General features: G+C 41.2%; 1 protein-coding gene across 4 annotated transcripts; it reads right to left on the bottom strand.

The window, feature by feature from the left end:
- Positions 1 to 859: 859 nt before the first annotated feature.
- csf1ra (colony stimulating factor 1 receptor, a) lies at positions 860 to 17034 on the bottom strand. 4 transcript variants are annotated; one of them, XM_023833972.1, is made up of 21 exons: positions 16879 to 17034; positions 12231 to 12503; positions 11802 to 12086; positions 11549 to 11685; positions 11187 to 11358; positions 10889 to 11090; positions 10535 to 10650; positions 10109 to 10220; positions 9710 to 9906; positions 9442 to 9533; positions 8031 to 8157; positions 7807 to 7911; positions 7547 to 7657; positions 7228 to 7390; positions 5662 to 5744; positions 4276 to 4385; positions 3984 to 4106; positions 3529 to 3640; positions 3319 to 3418; positions 2683 to 2788; positions 860 to 2396 (listed from the first exon to the last, which is right to left on the bottom strand). In XM_023833972.1, the coding sequence occupies exons 1-21, from the start codon at positions 16922 to 16924 to the stop codon at positions 2253 to 2255; spliced, it is 2916 nt and encodes a 971-aa protein (XP_023689740.1). In that variant the 5' UTR covers positions 16925 to 17034; the 3' UTR covers positions 860 to 2252. The 4 variants fall into 4 exon arrangements, with proteins under 4 accessions (XP_023689740.1, XP_023689739.1, XP_023689741.1 ...); XM_023833971.2 differs by having other exon boundaries at positions 12231 to 12506; positions 16879 to 17020; XM_023833973.2 differs by having other exon boundaries at positions 860 to 2393; positions 12231 to 12506; positions 16879 to 17020.
- Positions 17035 to 19034: the final 2000 nt, after the last annotated feature.

Genomic DNA, 19034 nt, shown 5'->3' with positions numbered 1-19034 from the left:
TGCCTCTTTAAAGCCTCCATATTTAGAGGCTCCGTAACAATGAGCAAGCTGCTGTGTCACTGTTTTCATTTTCTATTCCTATGTGTGTTCCTGCAGTATATTCTTGGTATTCAACCCCCAAAAAAGAGAACTCGAAAAGAAATGTGAAATGTTTGGAGCAGTTTTGGTGAAAAGGGGTCTGAACATTGTGCAACTTCAGAACTGGGTCTCAGAGGAAGGTCCTATACAGAAGTTCCTCATAGCCCGATACACACTTCTCTGTCCATAATGTGCTAACAGCCTTAAATAAAGCTGCCGCTCACCATAAGTGTCCTTCTTATGGTGAGCGGCGCAGAAACTGGGTACCCTGAGCTACTCTGAACAGCTGTTTACCGCATGGGTCTCCTCATAGAAATGACCCTCTTTTCATCAGGACAGCTCTCATCCTGGGAGTTTTGAGTGTAACTACACCTACAGTAGCCCAGGTCTTTCGCCAGGGAATTTGTAAGTAGAAGTAGTTCTACCTACCTGAAATTTGGTTCCAAAGTCCACACTGTGCATGACTCTATTTAGCTAACACCTTTCCAGCTCCAGAACTAATCTCCATTGCCAAGGGCCTGATCTTTCTGGGTCCTATTTTCTTGTATTCGTAGCTCAAAATGCACTGACCCCTCTCTGCTTCCGCCTTGCTGATGGTGAGCTAAGTAAATGGCGGTGGAGAGTAAGGGTGGAGACATATTGACATAATAACTCATATTGCTAATGTAATGTATTTAAAGCAATCGTTATTGTTAAATCATAGATGATGGGGTATTTGTATCAATATTGTTGTTGTTTCTCTTAAGAGTATAAAAAACAATTTAAATAACATAGTATGACATACATTACAATCGTTCATTTTATTCAACAGCATGTATGGTAACAAGCAAAATACATTTCATTTCTTAATTTTTTTATTTTAACAAAAATGTTAGTACAAATGTTCTGATATGTAAATTTTCCAGTGTATATGTAAGTCAAATTACAACATGAAATGCAAACAGTAAAAAAACATTTAAAAGCCAAATCAGATCAATTCTATATACGTCATGGCTTAGCATACTGTAGGCTTGGTAAATCTGTAACCATACATACAAACATGTCTTCTCTAGCATAGCAAGCTAATAGTATGAGCTAAACATTAAGCTTTATCAAGCTCCCGGTGAGCTGGTTGGTGCCTTGCATGGCAGCCTCCGCCACCGGTGTGTGAATGTGTGTGTGGATGGGTGAATGTGAGGCATAACTGTAAAGCGCTTTGGTACTCGTACGAGTAGTAAAAAGCGCTATATAAATGCAGTCCATTTACCATTTACCAAGGTTTTAATAATAAACTGATGTCCAAAATAGCACATTTGTGAGAACATTGATCCACAAATAAGGTGTCAACCACTCTTATCTTCAGTCCTTCTGGCTTTAAATAAATCAGTTGGATATATATATAAAAAATCAAGTAACTACGTGGATGTTTTTGGCAGTATAAGCTGAGTGCTACATAATTAAATGAATGAAAACTGAAGACAGTGATCGCTGCATATTTTGGTCTGTTACCGAGCCAAAATAATGATGAATAATTGTAAATAAATCTGTGAACATTAGATCATTAGACATTAAATCTAATTAACCTGCTGAAGAAAAGTTTTAAATTGATCTCTAGAATAGAACCAATAATATCCAATCATGAATATCCTTCCAGGTTGTACGCTAATAAACAGACATACTTACTCTCTGGAATGTAAACACTACGTGAATGTTTTGTCTGCACACAGAATGCGTGCATGTGAACTGCACAGTGAGGAACTTTCCATGAAAGATGCTGACGCTTATGGTTTCAGAGAGACTAGCAATCTTTCTTCCCTGAGTTTGGTAGATAAAAACAAAATGTTATTCATAGGCACTCGTGTAAGCCAGTAATATTGTAACCGTACTAAAGAAATTCAGGATTATTTTCTTTGAAATATGTGTATCCATTGAACAAAAAAAGACAAGGAATAGATGTCCAGACTGTCTTACTGGAAACTCTGCATCATTTCATGGTTCATCGTCATGGTCACTGTCGTTCCTCTGCTGTCTGCCTGATTCAGCACCCTAAATAACCCTTCTGTGGGTTGAATGACTAACTGCAATATAACTAGGTTTATGCTGGTTTACGTTGTAGCATAGTAGTTTGCAAAAGGTTGGCTGTTGATGGTTAATATGAGACAGAGCCTGGACACCTCGGGCCGGAGATGGGCGCCTCAGCAGAACTTATAATTGTTGGTCTTCATCAGTGGTTGCTCCTCTTCCTCCTGATCACAGGAGCCTTCGCAGTGCTTTGGAGCCTCTTGTGTTTCACTGGGTTCTTCATCTGGAGCATCCTGTTGAACATTTTGGTAAATCTGCTGTGGAGAAGGCATGGAAAATGGCAGAAATATCCATACAATATCTGACGGCTGGTCTGAAGTGCAGGCTTAAACACTGAGCCCTGCGTTAGTATAAATCGGGCAAACAGAAATAACATTAGTGTACTTAGGGATCTGAATCAAATTAAGTCATAACAGACTTCAGTTTAAAAAGTAGGCTTTGTTTTGAGATGTTCAGTCTAAATGCTGCCTCTTGCATATTGGAAAATGTGTTTGATCTTTCTCTATGCTAGATTCTTCTCATCCTATGGGAACTACGACTCACCTGGTCGGGCTGCTCTCCGAGAAGCCTTTCGATCAGCTGGCTGATCTTGCTGAAAGTCGGTCGCTTGGTAGGCTCCAGGTCCCAACACATTTTCATGATTGTGTACCTAACAGGAGAACTTCCAGGTTCAGGCGTTTTATAGATTGGGTTGGCGTACCCTTCTGCTAATTGTTCCTGTAGCGGTTAATTAGCAAACTGAAATTACCCATGCTCCTCTCTGTCCTGATAGATTATTTTGATGATGTTGATGATAATAATAATAATAATAATAATAATACATTTTATAACTGACTTATTGCCATGAAATTTTTAATTTTATTCTAGCTCACATAAAACAGACTAAAACAGTGTAAATGTGACCAGTATATGGTACCAAAGGCTGTCACTCTCTGACAAAACAGAGAAACTTTCTTAAAGTATGAAATGCTCTGGGAGATGAGATCCCAGTCTTTCTCTTATTTGGTTTCAGAAAAGGAAAGTAATGGGCAAATCCAGTTATTCTGTTCTTATTCGGTTGTTAAAGAGAATGTTCCTAAAAATGTGCTATGTTTTCAACTATATTAAATAGAAGTACACCCAAATAGGGAGCTTCTGAAAAAATGTTGGCCTAAGACCAACAAAACAAGATGAACTTACATCTCCGGTGGGGCGTAGTCTGGCCTAGACATCTGGTAACCACATTTGATCATCTTGTAGAATTTGCCATCCACAAGGACGCTGGGGTATGGGCCCTTACCTGACAGAATGATGTCATGTAAAAGCCCAGTGAATTCAGAATCACAAAGACAGATTTTATACAGGTGTTAGAAGCAGCTTGTGTTTATGTTTGTGAATTTCCCATCTCACCCAGCGAGAAGATCTCCCACAGTAAGATCCCATAAGACCAGACATCGCTCTGCACAGTGTAGACGCAGTCGAAGATGCTCTCGGGTGCCATCCACTTAACAGGAAGGCGAGCCTACCAGCAGAACGCCCAACACACACAAAGCAGCATGTCTTAGTTTCAGCTATTATAACTTTTATGCCGGAATATGCATGTAAAGAACACTGAGGATTGTCAAATGAGGTTTTTATTGCTGTCATAACTTAAAAGGGAAGTTGGGTAAAGTTGGGTGTGCAAAGACTTTTGTTGCAGTCTGCAGTCTCACAAAGGAAACCACATTTCTTTGCTCCTCTGATTTATATTTTATCAGAAACCTATAAAGAACCACAAGAGGAGCACTGGTGGCCCATGGTGTCACAGCAAAAGCAGTGGGAAAAAAATGTAAAGAATAAGTATGTGAACAAAACATGCAACTTACGTTTCCTTTTACCACGTAGTTGGAGTCGTTCATGATGTCTCGCGCCAGGCCGAAGTCACAGATCTTTGCTACGCGACTGTTTGCCAGAAGCACATTCCTGGCAGCTACATCTCTGTGGATGCACTGTACAGATCATCACAATCAGTTGATGGAAGCCTTGATGTCCCTCAAAGTGCCCCCACAATTGATGGTTACAGCTTTTTCTAGTTCATCAGCACCATGATCTGATGCATAGAGACATAAAAACATCCAGCCACAAGTGAGCAGTTGGGTTCTGCTGCTGCCTGCTCACATTTTTGGCAGTGAGGAATTCCAGTCCTTGTGCCACCTGGTAGGAGAATCTCAGCAAGTCGTCAATGTCCAGTGGCCAGTTGTCCTCCACAGTATTGTCACACAGGGGCACTAATTAAAAAACAGAAAAGTGACATAAGTCTCCCATGTAACCAGCTGCCCTCCCTACTGCCAGACCTCCAAACGAACCGGTGTTTCTGCTGGGAACATTTCTCCATCATGACCCACCTTTGCCACCACAGCAAAGAAAGAAAGAAAAAAAACAACATCTATCCGAACAATCAGTCAAATGTAAAACCTTTGTGCCCAACTGCAAGCATTATAGCATTCAGCTGGTTAACAGCACTAATAGGCTATATTACACTATATCACGCTGTCATTTAGCAGATGTTTTTATAAAGCTGTAACAGAATGACCTTATTTAGGTATTTTTCAGAACAGGCATTTAGTTAAGTGGCGGTGATGACACATGTCTCTCCATTCTTTCAAATACACCATTTACACACACATACCCCTTTGCAAAGCAAGGTAATGAAACTGTTACATCCATGTAAACGTGTGTGCAGATTAGTCTGGGATTGAAATTGTCACTCCAACCAGGTGACTAAAGTTGCCAACCCTGTATTATAACGTTATGATGCGGGAATGCGGTAAAGTCTCCCAGTTAATCTATACCCGGGTAGCATTAGCCGTGTCTTCCTATCTATCCCATGTTGTTCTTACCTGACGACAACAACAACAACAACAACAACAATAATAATAATAATAATAATAATAATAATAAAAGCATTTACAACAAAGGTGTGATGTCTACATTGCCCTCCACATGAAACCTCTTGATCCACAGAAATAAATGAAACCTAAGGAACAGGGAACAGCATGCTCAGATCTGCGTGCCCAGCAGAAAAAATTTATCCAGGTACTACAGCCAATAAAATGTCTGCTCATAATATGCATTGACAAATAAGATTTCCTGCTGATTTCATGACCGTTATATCATTGGCTGACACTGAGATGGATATCCTCTCTAAATAATAGCACAAGTGCAAATGAAAACAAAACTACTATAGCTAGCCTCTAAAGCAAGGGTTCTGCTGTGGAGTGGTTATGGAGCAGCCAAAAGCATGCAGATGGGGGAGGGGGGGAGCTGTGTTGCAAATGTTGTGGTGTGGAAATGAAAGAAAAAACACTTTGTGAAACTCCAGAATCTCACAATACACAGAGAGAGATAAAAATACATACTGATTTTGTTACTTGAGTATCTAATTTTTTTCCTAAATTCATGTTGGTTGTCGTTCCATCTAGAGATCAGGAATATCCATGCTACAAAGTTAAACTGCTGATCTAGCGCGCTGTAAAAATTTGACAAGAATGATATCCTGCTTACCATTTGCCGAGGCTGGCACAAGTAGAGGGACTGGCTTCATCTCTTGGTAGTTGTCAGAACATGAACTCGAGATCCCACTGTCGCTGTAGACACCACATGGGATTAGCAGTCAAGTAAGTAAAGAAAACCAAGGAAATTTGCATGCCAAAGAAAATGAATTCTAATCAAAAAGTGCTAACATGGGAGAAAGTTGCAAAACTCTGTGGAAAACGTGCATATACACTCACCTAAAGGATTATTAGGAACACCATACTAATATGGTGTTTGACCCCCTTTCGCCTTCAGAACTGCCTTAATTCTACGTGGCATTGATTCAACAAGGTGCTGAAAGCATTCTTTAGAAATGTTGGCCCATATTGATAAGACAGCATCTTGCAGTTGATGGAGATTTGTGGGATGCACATCCAGGGCACGAAGCTCCCGTTCCACCACATCCCAAAGATGCTCTATTGGGTTGAGATCTGGTGACTGTGGGGGCCATTTTAGTACAGTGAACTCATTGTCATGTTCAAGAAACCAATTTGAAATGATTCGAGCTTTGTGACATGGTGCATTATCCTGCTGTAAGTAGCCATCAGAGGATGGGTACATGGTGGTCATAAAGGGATGGACATGGTCAGAAACAATGCTCAGGCAGGCCGTGGCATTTAAACGATGCCCAATTGGCACTAAGGGGCCTAAAGTGTGCCAAGAAAACATCCCCCACACCATTACACCACCACCACCAGCCTGCACAGTGGTAACAAGGCATGATGGATCCATGTTCTCATTCTGTTTACGCCAAATTCTGACTCTACCATTTGAATGTCTCAATAGAAATCGAGACTCATCAGACCAGGCAACATTTTTCCAATCTTCAACTGTCCAATTTTGGTGAGCTCGTGCAAATTGTAGCCTCTTTTTCCTATTTGTAGTGGAGATGAGTGGTACCCGGTGGGGTCTTCTGCTGTTGTAGCCCATCCGCCTCAAGGTTGTGCGTGTTGTGGCTTCACAAATGCTTTGCTGCATACCTCGGTTGTAACGAGTGGTTATTTCAGTCAAAGTTGCTCTTCTATCAGCTTGAATCAGTCGTCCCATTCTCCTCTGACCTCTAGCATCAACAAGGCATTTTCGCCCACAGGACTGCTGCATACTGGATGTTTTTCCCTTTGCACACCATTCTTTGTAAACCATAGAAATGGTTGTGCGTGAAAATCCCAGTAACTGAGCAGATTGTGAAATACTCAGACCGGCCCGTCTGGCACCAACAACCATGCCACGCTCAAAATTGCTTAAATCACCTTTCTTTCCCATTCTGACATTCAGTTTGGAGCTCAGGAGATTGTCTTGACCAGGACCACACCCCTAAATGCATTGAAGCAACTGCCATGTGATTGGTTGATTAGATAATTGCATTAATGAGAAATTGAACAGGTGTTCCTAATAATCCTTTAGGTGAGTGTATATATATATATATATATATATATATATATACTCAGATTTTAACTGGTAAAGTCCAATTAATTTGATTAATTAAATTAATTGCATGAGTGCATAGCAGCATAGGGCTTTGTCATGGACTTTTACCTTCTTATGTACTTCTTATCTAAACACACATTCTTGTAGTTGGTGGTCTCCTCCTGGCAGTCTGGCATGTTCATTACAAAGCTGAGGAAAGTGTCGGCCTTGTTCCTCAGGAAATTAAGGAGGTCACCATGCCTGCAGTACTCAGTAATCACCAGGACAGGACCTGGGATGGGACACAAGGACAACAGGACTTGAGTCCACAGCACCATGACCACACAGATAGCTGCACTCATCACATTCATCTGCTTAGCTCCCAGTTCCAGGAGTGCAGGAATACTTTGTTGTTTTTCCCGGTGTTCCCTCTGGCCATTGGACCAACCTCCATGAGTGCAGGCGCCCAGTAAGTTCACAATGTTCTTGTGCTCCCCCAGATGGCTCAGGATCTTCAGTTCAGATATCAGGGCTTCTTTCTCATCAGAGTGTGCACTGGCTGCAAGGGAATTCAGTCATGATGGTACCCAATACCATGCTACAAGATGCTTCTGATCAACAGAGAAATATCCCTATGTGTGAGGTGTCTGGGGTCCACAGCTCCAAGGTCACTCAAGGACAAGGGAGCTGTCTGTCACCCCAACTCACGTTTGAGCATCTTCACAGCAACACGTGTGACGTTGTCGTCCTTTCCCAGGCCGAATGCAGTGGCCTCCACAACCTTCCCAAAAGCCCCAGCACCCAGAACCTTCCCTGGAAGATGCAAATAACAGGGTGCATTTTTTAATATGACCATGAAGATTTCTTTTGGATGTATCATCATATGCCATTTTAAATCATATATACAAGTATGTGGAGTAAGGAGGGAGTACCTAGCTTCAGCTGGGTCCTGGGAAACTCCCATTTCTCATTATACGGCAGATGCATAGGGTCAATAAAGGTGTAGTTGTTCCCATTGCTGGCTTCAATGATCTTCCAGCGGATTTCATACCTGGGTTTCTGCAGATCAAAATATATATTCAGTCAGTTTACTTGCTCCAAGATGGCTGTATGCTGTCCTACCAAACACAGCTTGTTTTGTTAGTGTACAGATATGGTCACTATTGGGCTACACTGTTCCCCGGACCAAGAGTTACTAATGTTAAAATATACGACGTCCTTTTTCTTGAGAGAGAATTTATAATGGTCATCATTACGGGGGGGCTGGAAGTGCCAGAGCACGTGCCCCTTTTGGCCAAACGATTTGAAGAGCCTCACTTTTTGATCACCAGGTTAGTAAGAGGGACCCTAGACATCCAACATTATGCTTGATTTCAGGGAGGTGGATGAGAGCCATTCCAAAACAGAAACCATAGTTCATCAGTGATTTCTGAGACAACTCAAAATGTGACATGCAGTCTTCAGATCAGACAACACTAAAGCCTACAGTGACGCCAGCTCTCCACACCCATCGCCAAGGGACGTGTCACTGCTGGACAAGCTGAACTTCTTTGTTCGTGTTGATAGAGAAAACTGGAAGCCTGGCCCCAGGACCACACCTTCTGAGACTTAGCAGGCACCTGTGCTCCACACCAACCAAGAAAGGCAGACCCTGCACAGGGTCAACGCCAACAAAACAGTTGAGCTGAATGGAGATTCTGGACTTGTTCTCAAGGCCAAGGGTGTCACATGTTCAGCCTCTCACTAACACTGTGAGCAGATAAAACCTGTCTTAAATCAACAATCACTGTACTGATACCCAAGAAAACTGCAGTCTGTTCCCTGAATGACTAAAGCTCAGTTACCCTTAACTCAATAATTGCAAAATGATTTCAAATATGGATACTTCCTCTGGAGCTTGGTCAACATTGCTGTCATGTCTGTAGCTATCCAAACTGGTCTCCAGATTGCTCAGCCTGGGCCTACACCAATCTATAACTGGATTAGGGACCTTCTCCCAAACTGACTGCAGCATGTAGTTCACTTTGACCCTCAATATCGGTGTCCTGCAAGGCTGTGTGCTGAGCCCAATACTCAGTTTGCTCTTCATTTATGACCGCATGCCCACCCATAACACAAAGATCATTATCCAATTTGCAGACAACAGCACCATCCTACGATTAATCTCTAACAACGATGAAAGAAGAAGTGCTGAATCTGACCAGATGGTGTGTGTTCAACAACTGGTCACTCAATGAAAATGGGAAAAAAAAGTACTTCAATAATTTAATATGAATATTTTATATTACAAGTCTGTCTGCTTCACTGTTTACCAAGAGGACATTTTGCATCTGTTTTTCCTACCTGCTTGTACTTGTAGAGCAGTATCATCAGGAGCAACAGGAAAAATGCTGCCAGGGCAGAAGCTCCAACCAGGGTTGGCATGAACAGCTTGTCTATGGAGTAACACATAGAGTATTAATTTATTTCATAGTGACACATACTGTAGGTACCCGGTTACTAAGCAACCAGTCATTATTACTGGACAATTAGAATGCTACAAATTGTGGGCAGCAAGCTACCATCTTTTATTACTGGGTGGAAAAAGGACAGCCGGTTGGGGGAGACGTACTTTGAGAGACCTCCATGCTGAATGCGTCACTTGCCTCCCCCACTAGGCTGGAGGCCACACACTCAAATGTTGTCCTGTGGCTGATTGGTCCCACGGGCAACGTGCTCTCCACCTCCTCTTGGCTGGACGCCTCATGCAGGACCTCCACTGTCTGCGCTGGAAGCACCTTTAGAGCATCTGTGGTATTCTCTCTGCACCTGCCCAGCCAAAAACATTGGAATCACCACCAAATATATAACATTTTGTTCAAAACCAACCACTAGAATAGGGGGTAGAGATTTAGTGAGCAGAAAACAATATATCTATAAAACCACTAATATATTTTGATATTGTGCTATAATTAACATCATACAAGCTCAAGGGAAACATCCCCTCCCATCCCTGAACCTCAACACATACGTGGTTCTAATTCCAGAGCACTGGTACCAGTGGATGCTGGGAGCTGGGAACCCAAAGGCATTGCAGGTCAGTGTGGTGCCATTTTCCCACCTCACTGTGGCAGAAGGTTTCTCTAGAATATTAGAGAGAGAGAACACTGAAGGACATGCCAAGGTGATGAATGGAGAATGAGAATTGCCTTTAGTCTTCCAACATGGAGGGATGGTTTGATCTAACCGAGTTCTCTGTTCTTGATCCAATAAGTCTTACAATACGATTACAATATGATGTAGCTTCGAAACCAGAATTGTGTGGCAGAGGACAAAGTCTTCTCTTTTATAATAAGATCATTTAAAAGTGTCACCAAAATAGGAACTAGTTGAACTTTCATCATAAAAGTGTGTGTGAACTCATTTCCTGACTAGGGGAATGTGGTGGCTTGCTTACGGTAGGTCTGCACTCTGAAGCTGATGGAATTGTTGATCCTTTCACTCCTGGCGTAGAAGGTATACCAGCCCTGTTCCAGGGAGGTCATCCTTTTCAGCACAAGCTTTGCCGCAAACCTGCCACAAATCAGGCCAGCTGATTCAGCACAACAGGAAACTGCTCTTTGCCCAAATGATAAGGGTTTAGTTTAGCTTTTGTCATGCAGGTTGTGGATTGGAGAAATTTATCAAAGAAATAAACTGAATAAAAAAGATCTTGAACTACCAAAAGAAATAGTTTTGTACATGCGTTATAGTGAATATGACAAAATGCCCGTGTGTGTGAATTTAAGTGAGGAACTATACAGTAGCTGACCTGTTGTTGTAGCGATTGAAGCTGCTTGACTCTGAGAAGTCATTCTGAGATGCAGAAGTCATCCACCCTTGATCCTTGATCTCAGGGTATGCTTCAATATGGACGCCAAGCTCCAGATCATCCCCCTCATTGACCTTCACAGACATATCCTCTCGAGTAACTTTTGGTGAAAGCTCTAGTGAAAGCCTGATATACGGCTTCTCTAAAGAGTAAAATAGATGTACCATGAATTCATACTTACTATAGGACTTACTCACCTGGCACTGTTAAAAATGTCAGTGTACTCTTTGGAACTTACCCACAACCTCCAAGTAGGTGGTCGTCCTGTTAACACCTGCTTCATTACTGCCAGTGCAGGTAATGTTTCCAGTATCGGACAGGTTTACTGCAGGGATTGTTAATATGCTCTCAATGTCAAGACGGTTGCCCTCAGTATCCACTGCATTCACAATTTCTTCCACGTTCAGTTTCTAGGGAGGAGATATTAGCTTAGTGAGAGTAACAATCAGAACACAGGCAGGAAGTAACAAGTCATTAATGGAGCACCAATGTCTGTGGTGGCTGCTTTTGAATTCAGACAAGACCAAAATTCTTGTGTGGGGGGTGAACGTCTCTGCATCTGACAGACTGTGGAAAGTTCATGGGAAGTCTGACACTTACAGTGCGGGAGGAGTGTTTCCACGTGACATTGTAATTGAAATTGGGGTTGTGAGTTTTGCAGGAGATGCGAAGACTCTCTCCCACAATGCGAACGTACTCGACCTCGTCCAGGAATACATATGGCGGGAAACGTAGCCCTGAATAAAAAACATGAAAACTCAAACTTCTTACTGCAAGGCTCCAGAACCAAAGTAAACTACAATAAGCCATTTTGTCTTCGCATCAAGTGGAGTAATATAATTCATTGGCTCACTCTGAATGACGTTGATAGAGAAAGGTCTGGAGATTTTCTCCACCCCGTTGATCCTGGCAGAGCAGACATAGTCCGCAATGAAGCTAGGCTGAAGGTTCCAGATGAAGATACCCTTCCTGGGGTCAGTGGTGTAGTTCATGGCCTGGGGCACAGAGGTGCCATTGTCCATACGAAGGGAGAAGTCAGTGGCATCAGGGTCCGTCAGAAGACAAGGTAACAGGAGGTCATCGCCTTCTTTCTTTACTGGTCTGTACATGTATCCCGACGTGAAAAGGTTTTGGGGGTCTGTCAAAGGAAAACACATACTGAAAACGAAGGACAGCCTAACAGGCCGCACTCGAGGTTGAACTAGCAAACTATTCATATTAGCTAGTGATAACAGAAGAAGTTTTATATTTTATATATAATTGGTTTGGTTTCGATGCTTACCTTTGACGTAGACATGAACCGAAGAGCCCAAGTCCGGCTGGTTCTGATTGTAACACCTGTATGTGCCTGTGTAGTCCACAGTAGGATTGTCCACCTTGAAGATGCTGCGTGCACCATTGATATCCGAGATGTGTCTTCGGTGCTTGGACAGCCTGGGCATCCATGTCACATTCCTTCCCACACAGGTAAGGGTTAAGGGCTTGTTGACTCTCACAACCACATAGTCTTGAGCCACAATCACAGAATTCAGTTTGATCGTGGGGGGTTGCTGTGCTGCTGGTCAGAGAAGGGAATTGATTTAATGTCACCCAGTATATAGAGTTTATAAGCTCAACCTCTCCAAATATAAGTATAATTAAAACATATAAAAGAAAAAAAGATACACAATGAAAAAGGCATTGTCGTAACAACAACAACAACAACAACAAAAATTAATGGATATCTCCATTGTACATTTACTTTGCAATAAATAAATGTTCTAAATGTGTGAACAGCACCTAAAATTTGCATGTTGTACACTCCCAGTGATGGTGAGGTTCATGCCTTGGGCTTTGGAGGTGGCACTGTATATCATGATCACATAGTTCAGTTTGTTAGGGTTTTTACATGACATGATTTAGGGATGGTGTGTATTATGCATGGAGGGAAAGGAGGAAATGAAAGTACCGGAACCAGCTTCTGTGGCAGGACAGACTCCGACTAAAAGGCAGCAAAATCAAATTCAGGAAACACATCGCACAGTTATCTATAGAACGTGGAGTTTGGCACTCTTCTCATTTCTCCTTTCTCTGTGACCAATTGCTAAAGGAGTCTTGGATCTGGGACTCAATTTGCACAATGTCAGTTATCTTAATACGATAAGGTAAGGTATGTACATTTAGAGTCCAGTATCCCGGTACTGGATGGACATATTAATAAAATGGTTTTCGATCCATCCCCCCATGCAGGAAGGTCATCAAGGGCTTCATAATTAGTTGACAAACAACATCATGTGGTGCATTAGAAATCGAATGTGGCTTAGCTGGGTTGCCTGAGGATTGGGACAGGAATGATTGCACTAATGTCAGAGTAAAACAGCTTCGTTTGATTTTTCCATGTATAACAGATTTTTTTACAAAGGTCAGTAACATAATATGTTGTAATATCTTGTGCGTAAATAAAGTTCACGACTTCTGTGTCATCGAAACAAAAACAATCAGAACTTTGGAGATGCTGCTGCCTTAGTTAAGTTCCTCAGAGTTATGCTTACATTTTTTACCTGATGTATCCATGTTTTTTAGTAATTCTCGAAAGTCAAAGTGATAAAATTCCAGAAGGTAAAGAAACCACTGAACCCCAAACAACACTTTTCATATCAGGCACTAACTACTGGAAACGTGGCTCAACAGTTATGAATTCTGTGCTCGCTAATAAGGTATGTGATTGTATAATTGTCCTATATAAAACTATATGATTATTATTTGGGATAACTTGAGATGAAATATGAGATGAATAAATGTTTTCAAAGCACTTGCGGGGTGGTGCTTCAATTCTGACATGAACCTCAGTTCTTTCAGAAACTCTGACTGCTTTTCAAATATCTAATATATGTGGTCTAGATGGATTGGTGTGTGTAAATTATGTGTTTCATTTGATAGACTATAATCCAGTGTGTCCTGTTCATCATGCCCTCTGCTTACTGGAATAATCTCCTGGCTCACTGTGACCCTACCTTAGATACATGTGATGGATATACAATCACTTTCTGAATATATGTACACTATATGGACAAAAGTATTGGGACACCTGGTCATTACACCAACAGGAACTTTTATGACATCTCATTCTGAATCCATAGATATCAACATAGAGTTGGTCCCCCTTTTGCAAGTGTAACAGCTGCGACTCCTCTAGGAAGGTTTTGCAGTGTGTCTGTGGGAATTTTTGCCCATTGAAACAGAAGAGCATTTGTGAGGTTTAGCATTGATGTTGCACATGAAGGCCTGGCTCCCTATCTTTATTTTAGTTCATCCCAAACGTGTTTGATGGGGTTCAGGTCAGGGCTCTGTGAAGGCCAGTCAAGTTCTTCTACACCAAACTCACCCAACCATGTTTTTATGGACCTTGCTTTGTGCACTGGGACACAGTCATGCTGGAACGGAAAAGGGCCTTCCCCAAACTGTTCCAACAAAGTTGAAGCATAGAATTCATAGAAATGTCTTGGTATGCTGACACTTTCAGAGTTCTCTTCACTGGATCTAAGGGGCCTAGCCCAACCCTTGAAAAACAACCCCATACCATTATCCCTCCTCCACCAAACTTTACAGTTGGCTCAATGCAGTCAGGCTGGTAACGTTTTCCTAGCATCTGCCAAACGCAGATTCGTCCATCAGACTGCCAGACAGAGAAATGTGATTCATCACTCTGCAGAACACATTTCCACTGCTCTAGATTCCACTGGAGGTGAGCTTTATACCACTCCATCCAACACATAGCGTCGTACTTGGTGATCTGCATGCAGCTGCTCGGCCATGGAAGCCCATTCCATGAAGCTCCCAGCGCAGTGTTTGTGCTGGAGTTAATGCCAGAGGAAGTTTGGAACCATGCAGTTAATGAGTCAACAGAGCGCTGGCGACGTTTATGCTGTATCTACCTCAGCTCTTGTTGATCCCTCCCTGTTACATTACATGGTCGGCCATTTTGTAGCTGAATTTCTGTTGTTCCTAAATGCTTCCACTTTGCAGTAATACCACGTACAGTTGACTGTGGAATACTAGCAGGGAAGAAATTTCACGAACTGGCTAATTACAAAGGTGGCATCCTATGAGAGTACAGTAACACACTTGAATTCACGGAGCTTTCATAAATGTTGATAAACCTGACTGCTTGGTTAGGTGCTTGATTTTACACCTGTAGCAATGGGTCTGAATGAAACACCTGAATTCAGTGGTTACGAAGTGTGTCCCAATACATTTGTCCATACAGTGTATGTTTGTTAACAAAAAGAAAATTAGTACATAGAAAAAATACCTAGACTTTAATAATAAAACATAGGTTTTCTAACCATAAACTTATAAAATTATGAGAACAATAGTTTGCATTATTTGAATATTTGGTGACACTTTACATTAACTGCACCTTCATAATGCTTTTATATTGCATTCATAAGATGTTCAGTGCACCTTCATAATGTATTCATTAAGTATTCATAAAACATCCTAACATCTCTTAACAGCTGTAATATACATTAATAACAAACATTATATAATAATAACAAACATTATAATTGTATAATCATGTAATATTTGATATTATTGTATATTAAACCTGTTAAGGGATGTTAGGATGTTAAGGTATACTTGCATGCTGCTTATGAATGTTCTATGAATGCATTATGAATGCATTATGAATGCATTATGTAGGTTCACTTAATGTAAAGTGTTACCAAATATTTTTTCATTCTAAATCAATGTCTGGCTAATATAAGAAGACATAATTATATTCACAGGAAAGTTGTCCAAGAGCAGTATTCTCAGTGGGAAAGAAGTATCTGGTTATTTCAATGCGAAACCTGAATATACATATTTTTTTTTTACTTGAAAAAGGAACTGAAACATGGAATGCTCAGCAAAATCGGAATTTTGCACCATATAATTTGGATTAACCACAGGATGCATTATTTCCTTCTAGCATAGAACTGTTTGGTGCCTTTATCATTATTTTGTAGTAAGCCTTTTGTAAGGTGTAATATTCATTAACTTACAAAGAGGAACAAAAAGATTTAAACAAAGTCACACTGCATAGCTCTACTTCACACATCATTACTGATTTACATTTTGTCACTTGTAAATATTCTAATGTACATCTTATAGATTTGCCAGTGTTACGGATTAATCAAACATTTAGTACCTCTGTTAATACTGCTTCCAGCAGCACAAATACATGCAGCCCAAATTTCATAGTGACAGGAAGAAATAGCTAACTGAGACAGTGCTATTTTATCCTGTCAATATCTCCATGGTGGTTTGAGTCAAGTGAAAATAGGCGCAAGTAATGCAAAAACAAAGTTTCCTTAGATAGAAGCCATTGTTATGGCTGCAGAACGCTGACCATACGATTAAAAAAATTTGTTAATAATATTGAAAATACAATAAAGTAGTCATGGAGGCTACTAGAGTGGTTAGTGTTGTTGTGCGAACAACAGAACATTTTTGCCCCGACAACCAGATTGGAAGACATTGCTCTAGAGGGTTGATTTATGAAGTCAAAGAGTTCAGGACCGCAAATATGTCCCATTTGAAACAGAACAATTTCATAACGGACTTCCTGTTTAACGACTTTGAAGTCCAAGATGTCAAATGTCGCTTACCAAAATATCTAAAACATATAACTCGAAAGTACCCCAAATGTATGCCATTTGCTCATATTAACGTTAAATATTAATTATAATTTTTACGAAGCATTAATTCTGTAGTGGAGAGCGCGTAGAAGTACTGTATGAAGCCAAATTAAAAGTCTGGACAAAGTAATATATCAAGGCAGAAATGTGCAACCGATCGCATGACTTTCTCTAGCTTTACATGTATTTACATTTACATGCATTCATGGATTTAGGTGGCATGAAGATGGCAATAGTTCATTAGCAGGAGACAAAGGAGAACAGGCTTACCGTCGCACAGGAAGGTCAGAAAAGAGGCCACAAGCAGGATAAACATCCTGGCCGCCTTTCAGAATGAGAAAATAAGATCAACGTCCACTTGGGTCGGGTACACTGCGGGTAACTGGATGTCTGAGATGATTCAGTCCTCATCTTCAAGCCAAAGTTACTTCTCCTTTTCTTCTTGATGTTGGGAAACCAATAGTAAAGCACAATGAAGACAGCATGCAGCAAGAAGCATGTAAGCATGCAACTGAGCTATATGACACGCTATTCAAGGGTACAATGGACATCAGGACCACAGGTGGATTTCAGTAACAGTTTATGTAAATATGCGCTTTGAGAAATAAAATGCATCTGATTACAATGTGCTGTGCTGTGTATAGTCTTAGAAAAGGGATCCATCTATCTTCAAACAATGAACCAAACGTGTGCCAAAGACCAGATTGTCTGTTGTGTATTTTACCAGATAGAGCTGATGTTTTACATCAGTCATTTCAAACATCAGTCATTTCAAACAATTTGGATGAAACAAACACATCACTGTGCATTACTCTGACAACTGACAATCCTTCTCAGTCTGAGACCGTGGCAAGTTATGACTAAGTTATCAATGAAAAACTTCTTTGATGTTTGCAGACCTCAAAACCTCATGAATCTTTGTGAAGATTTTGGGTTTGAATTAATTGGTGTAAAAGTATGTGCCATTAGTTTAAAAAGTATCCTTTTCAATCATTTCAGCCTAAGGGTTTTTTGTCCAAAATTGTGAATCTGATCAATTATATTATTGTGCAGAAATCAAAATAGTTTTTATTAGGTGTCTGTTACACTGCAACTATCCAAAGTCAGAGTTCAGTGACTTCCAGCTTTCCACAATGTTCCATATAGGAGAACATGGTACTGTGATGTAATATGGTAGTTTTTTTGATCTCCTGTGGGCAAATCCTCTTTTTGCACACTCCATCTCAATCTTCATGAGGCATCTAAACAAATGCAGGTGAGAGAATGCTTGGGGGATTTCAGGGCAGGGTCAGCCACCTGTGGCACACATGGAGTTGGTGGGAGGGGCTTCGGTGAGGTCGTTTTCTTGAAATATCTTTGTAATGAAAAGTTATTGTTTCATATTCCAGGTATTCCTTAAATAACATGTTTTTTTATATCATTCCATTAACATTTTTAAGTTATCTCTTATACTTTTTAAGAAATTGTAATATTTGTATTACTACCCCAAGCTTCCATAAGTGGGTCAAAAATGAGCCACATGCATTTCCCATACAATTTCATGAGAACCTGTGATTCTTAACAATTGTGACTGTCAGCGATATATTTACTGTGGACCACACACCCTATGTCAGAAGTGTCACCGATCAGGAAGATTATTTTACACAGCAAGACCTGATGCACGCATCCCATACACAATAGACGGGATGGTTTACACAGGGAGACAACCAGGGGAAGAAGTTCAGAAGAATCTGGGGGAAAACACTGTGCCGCAGTTGTGCAGTAGATTCAGAAACACAGGTTGCAACATCACCACAGATAACTTTTTCACTAGTGTGCCTCTTGTGCAGCATCTCCTGGAAATGGATCTCACTATTGTGGGGACTCTACGACCACAACAAGCCAGACATCCCTGCTCTGATGAAGGCTTTCAAGTCCAGGGAGGTTCACAGCACAGAGTTTGGATTCAATGGCAGCATTACCATGGCCAGCTATGTCAGAAAGAAAGGAATGGCTGTTGTCCTCCTGAGCACAATGCACCACGATAAAATGATGGATGACAACAGCAGAATAGTAAAAACCAGAAGTGATCACATTCTAGAACAAGACCAAAGGAGGTGTTAACACCATGGACCAGATGGTTGGCACCTACACCTGCAAGCAACAAACACAGAGGTGGCCCATGCTGCTGTGGTACAACATCCTAGACATCGCTACCCTAAATGCCTATACCTTTTTCACCACTCAGCACCGTGAATTCAACAGAGGTGTCACCAATGCACAACAGCTCTTTTGCAAAGAGCAGTGGTGGCTTAAGGGCCTTACTCAAAGGCCCACAGACGTGTGACTATACTGTGAAGGCCAGGCTGGAACTGACGACCTTCAGATTATAGGCACAGAGGCTTAGCCTGCTGAGCCACACACCACAAGTCTCCATAAGCAACAGT

Source organism: Paramormyrops kingsleyae, chromosome 10 (genome assembly GCF_048594095.1).
Source record: "Paramormyrops kingsleyae isolate MSU_618 chromosome 10, PKINGS_0.4, whole genome shotgun sequence".
Taxonomy (NCBI): Eukaryota; Metazoa; Chordata; class Actinopteri; order Osteoglossiformes; family Mormyridae; genus Paramormyrops; species Paramormyrops kingsleyae.
This window is presented reverse-complemented; position numbering and strand designations above follow the sequence as displayed.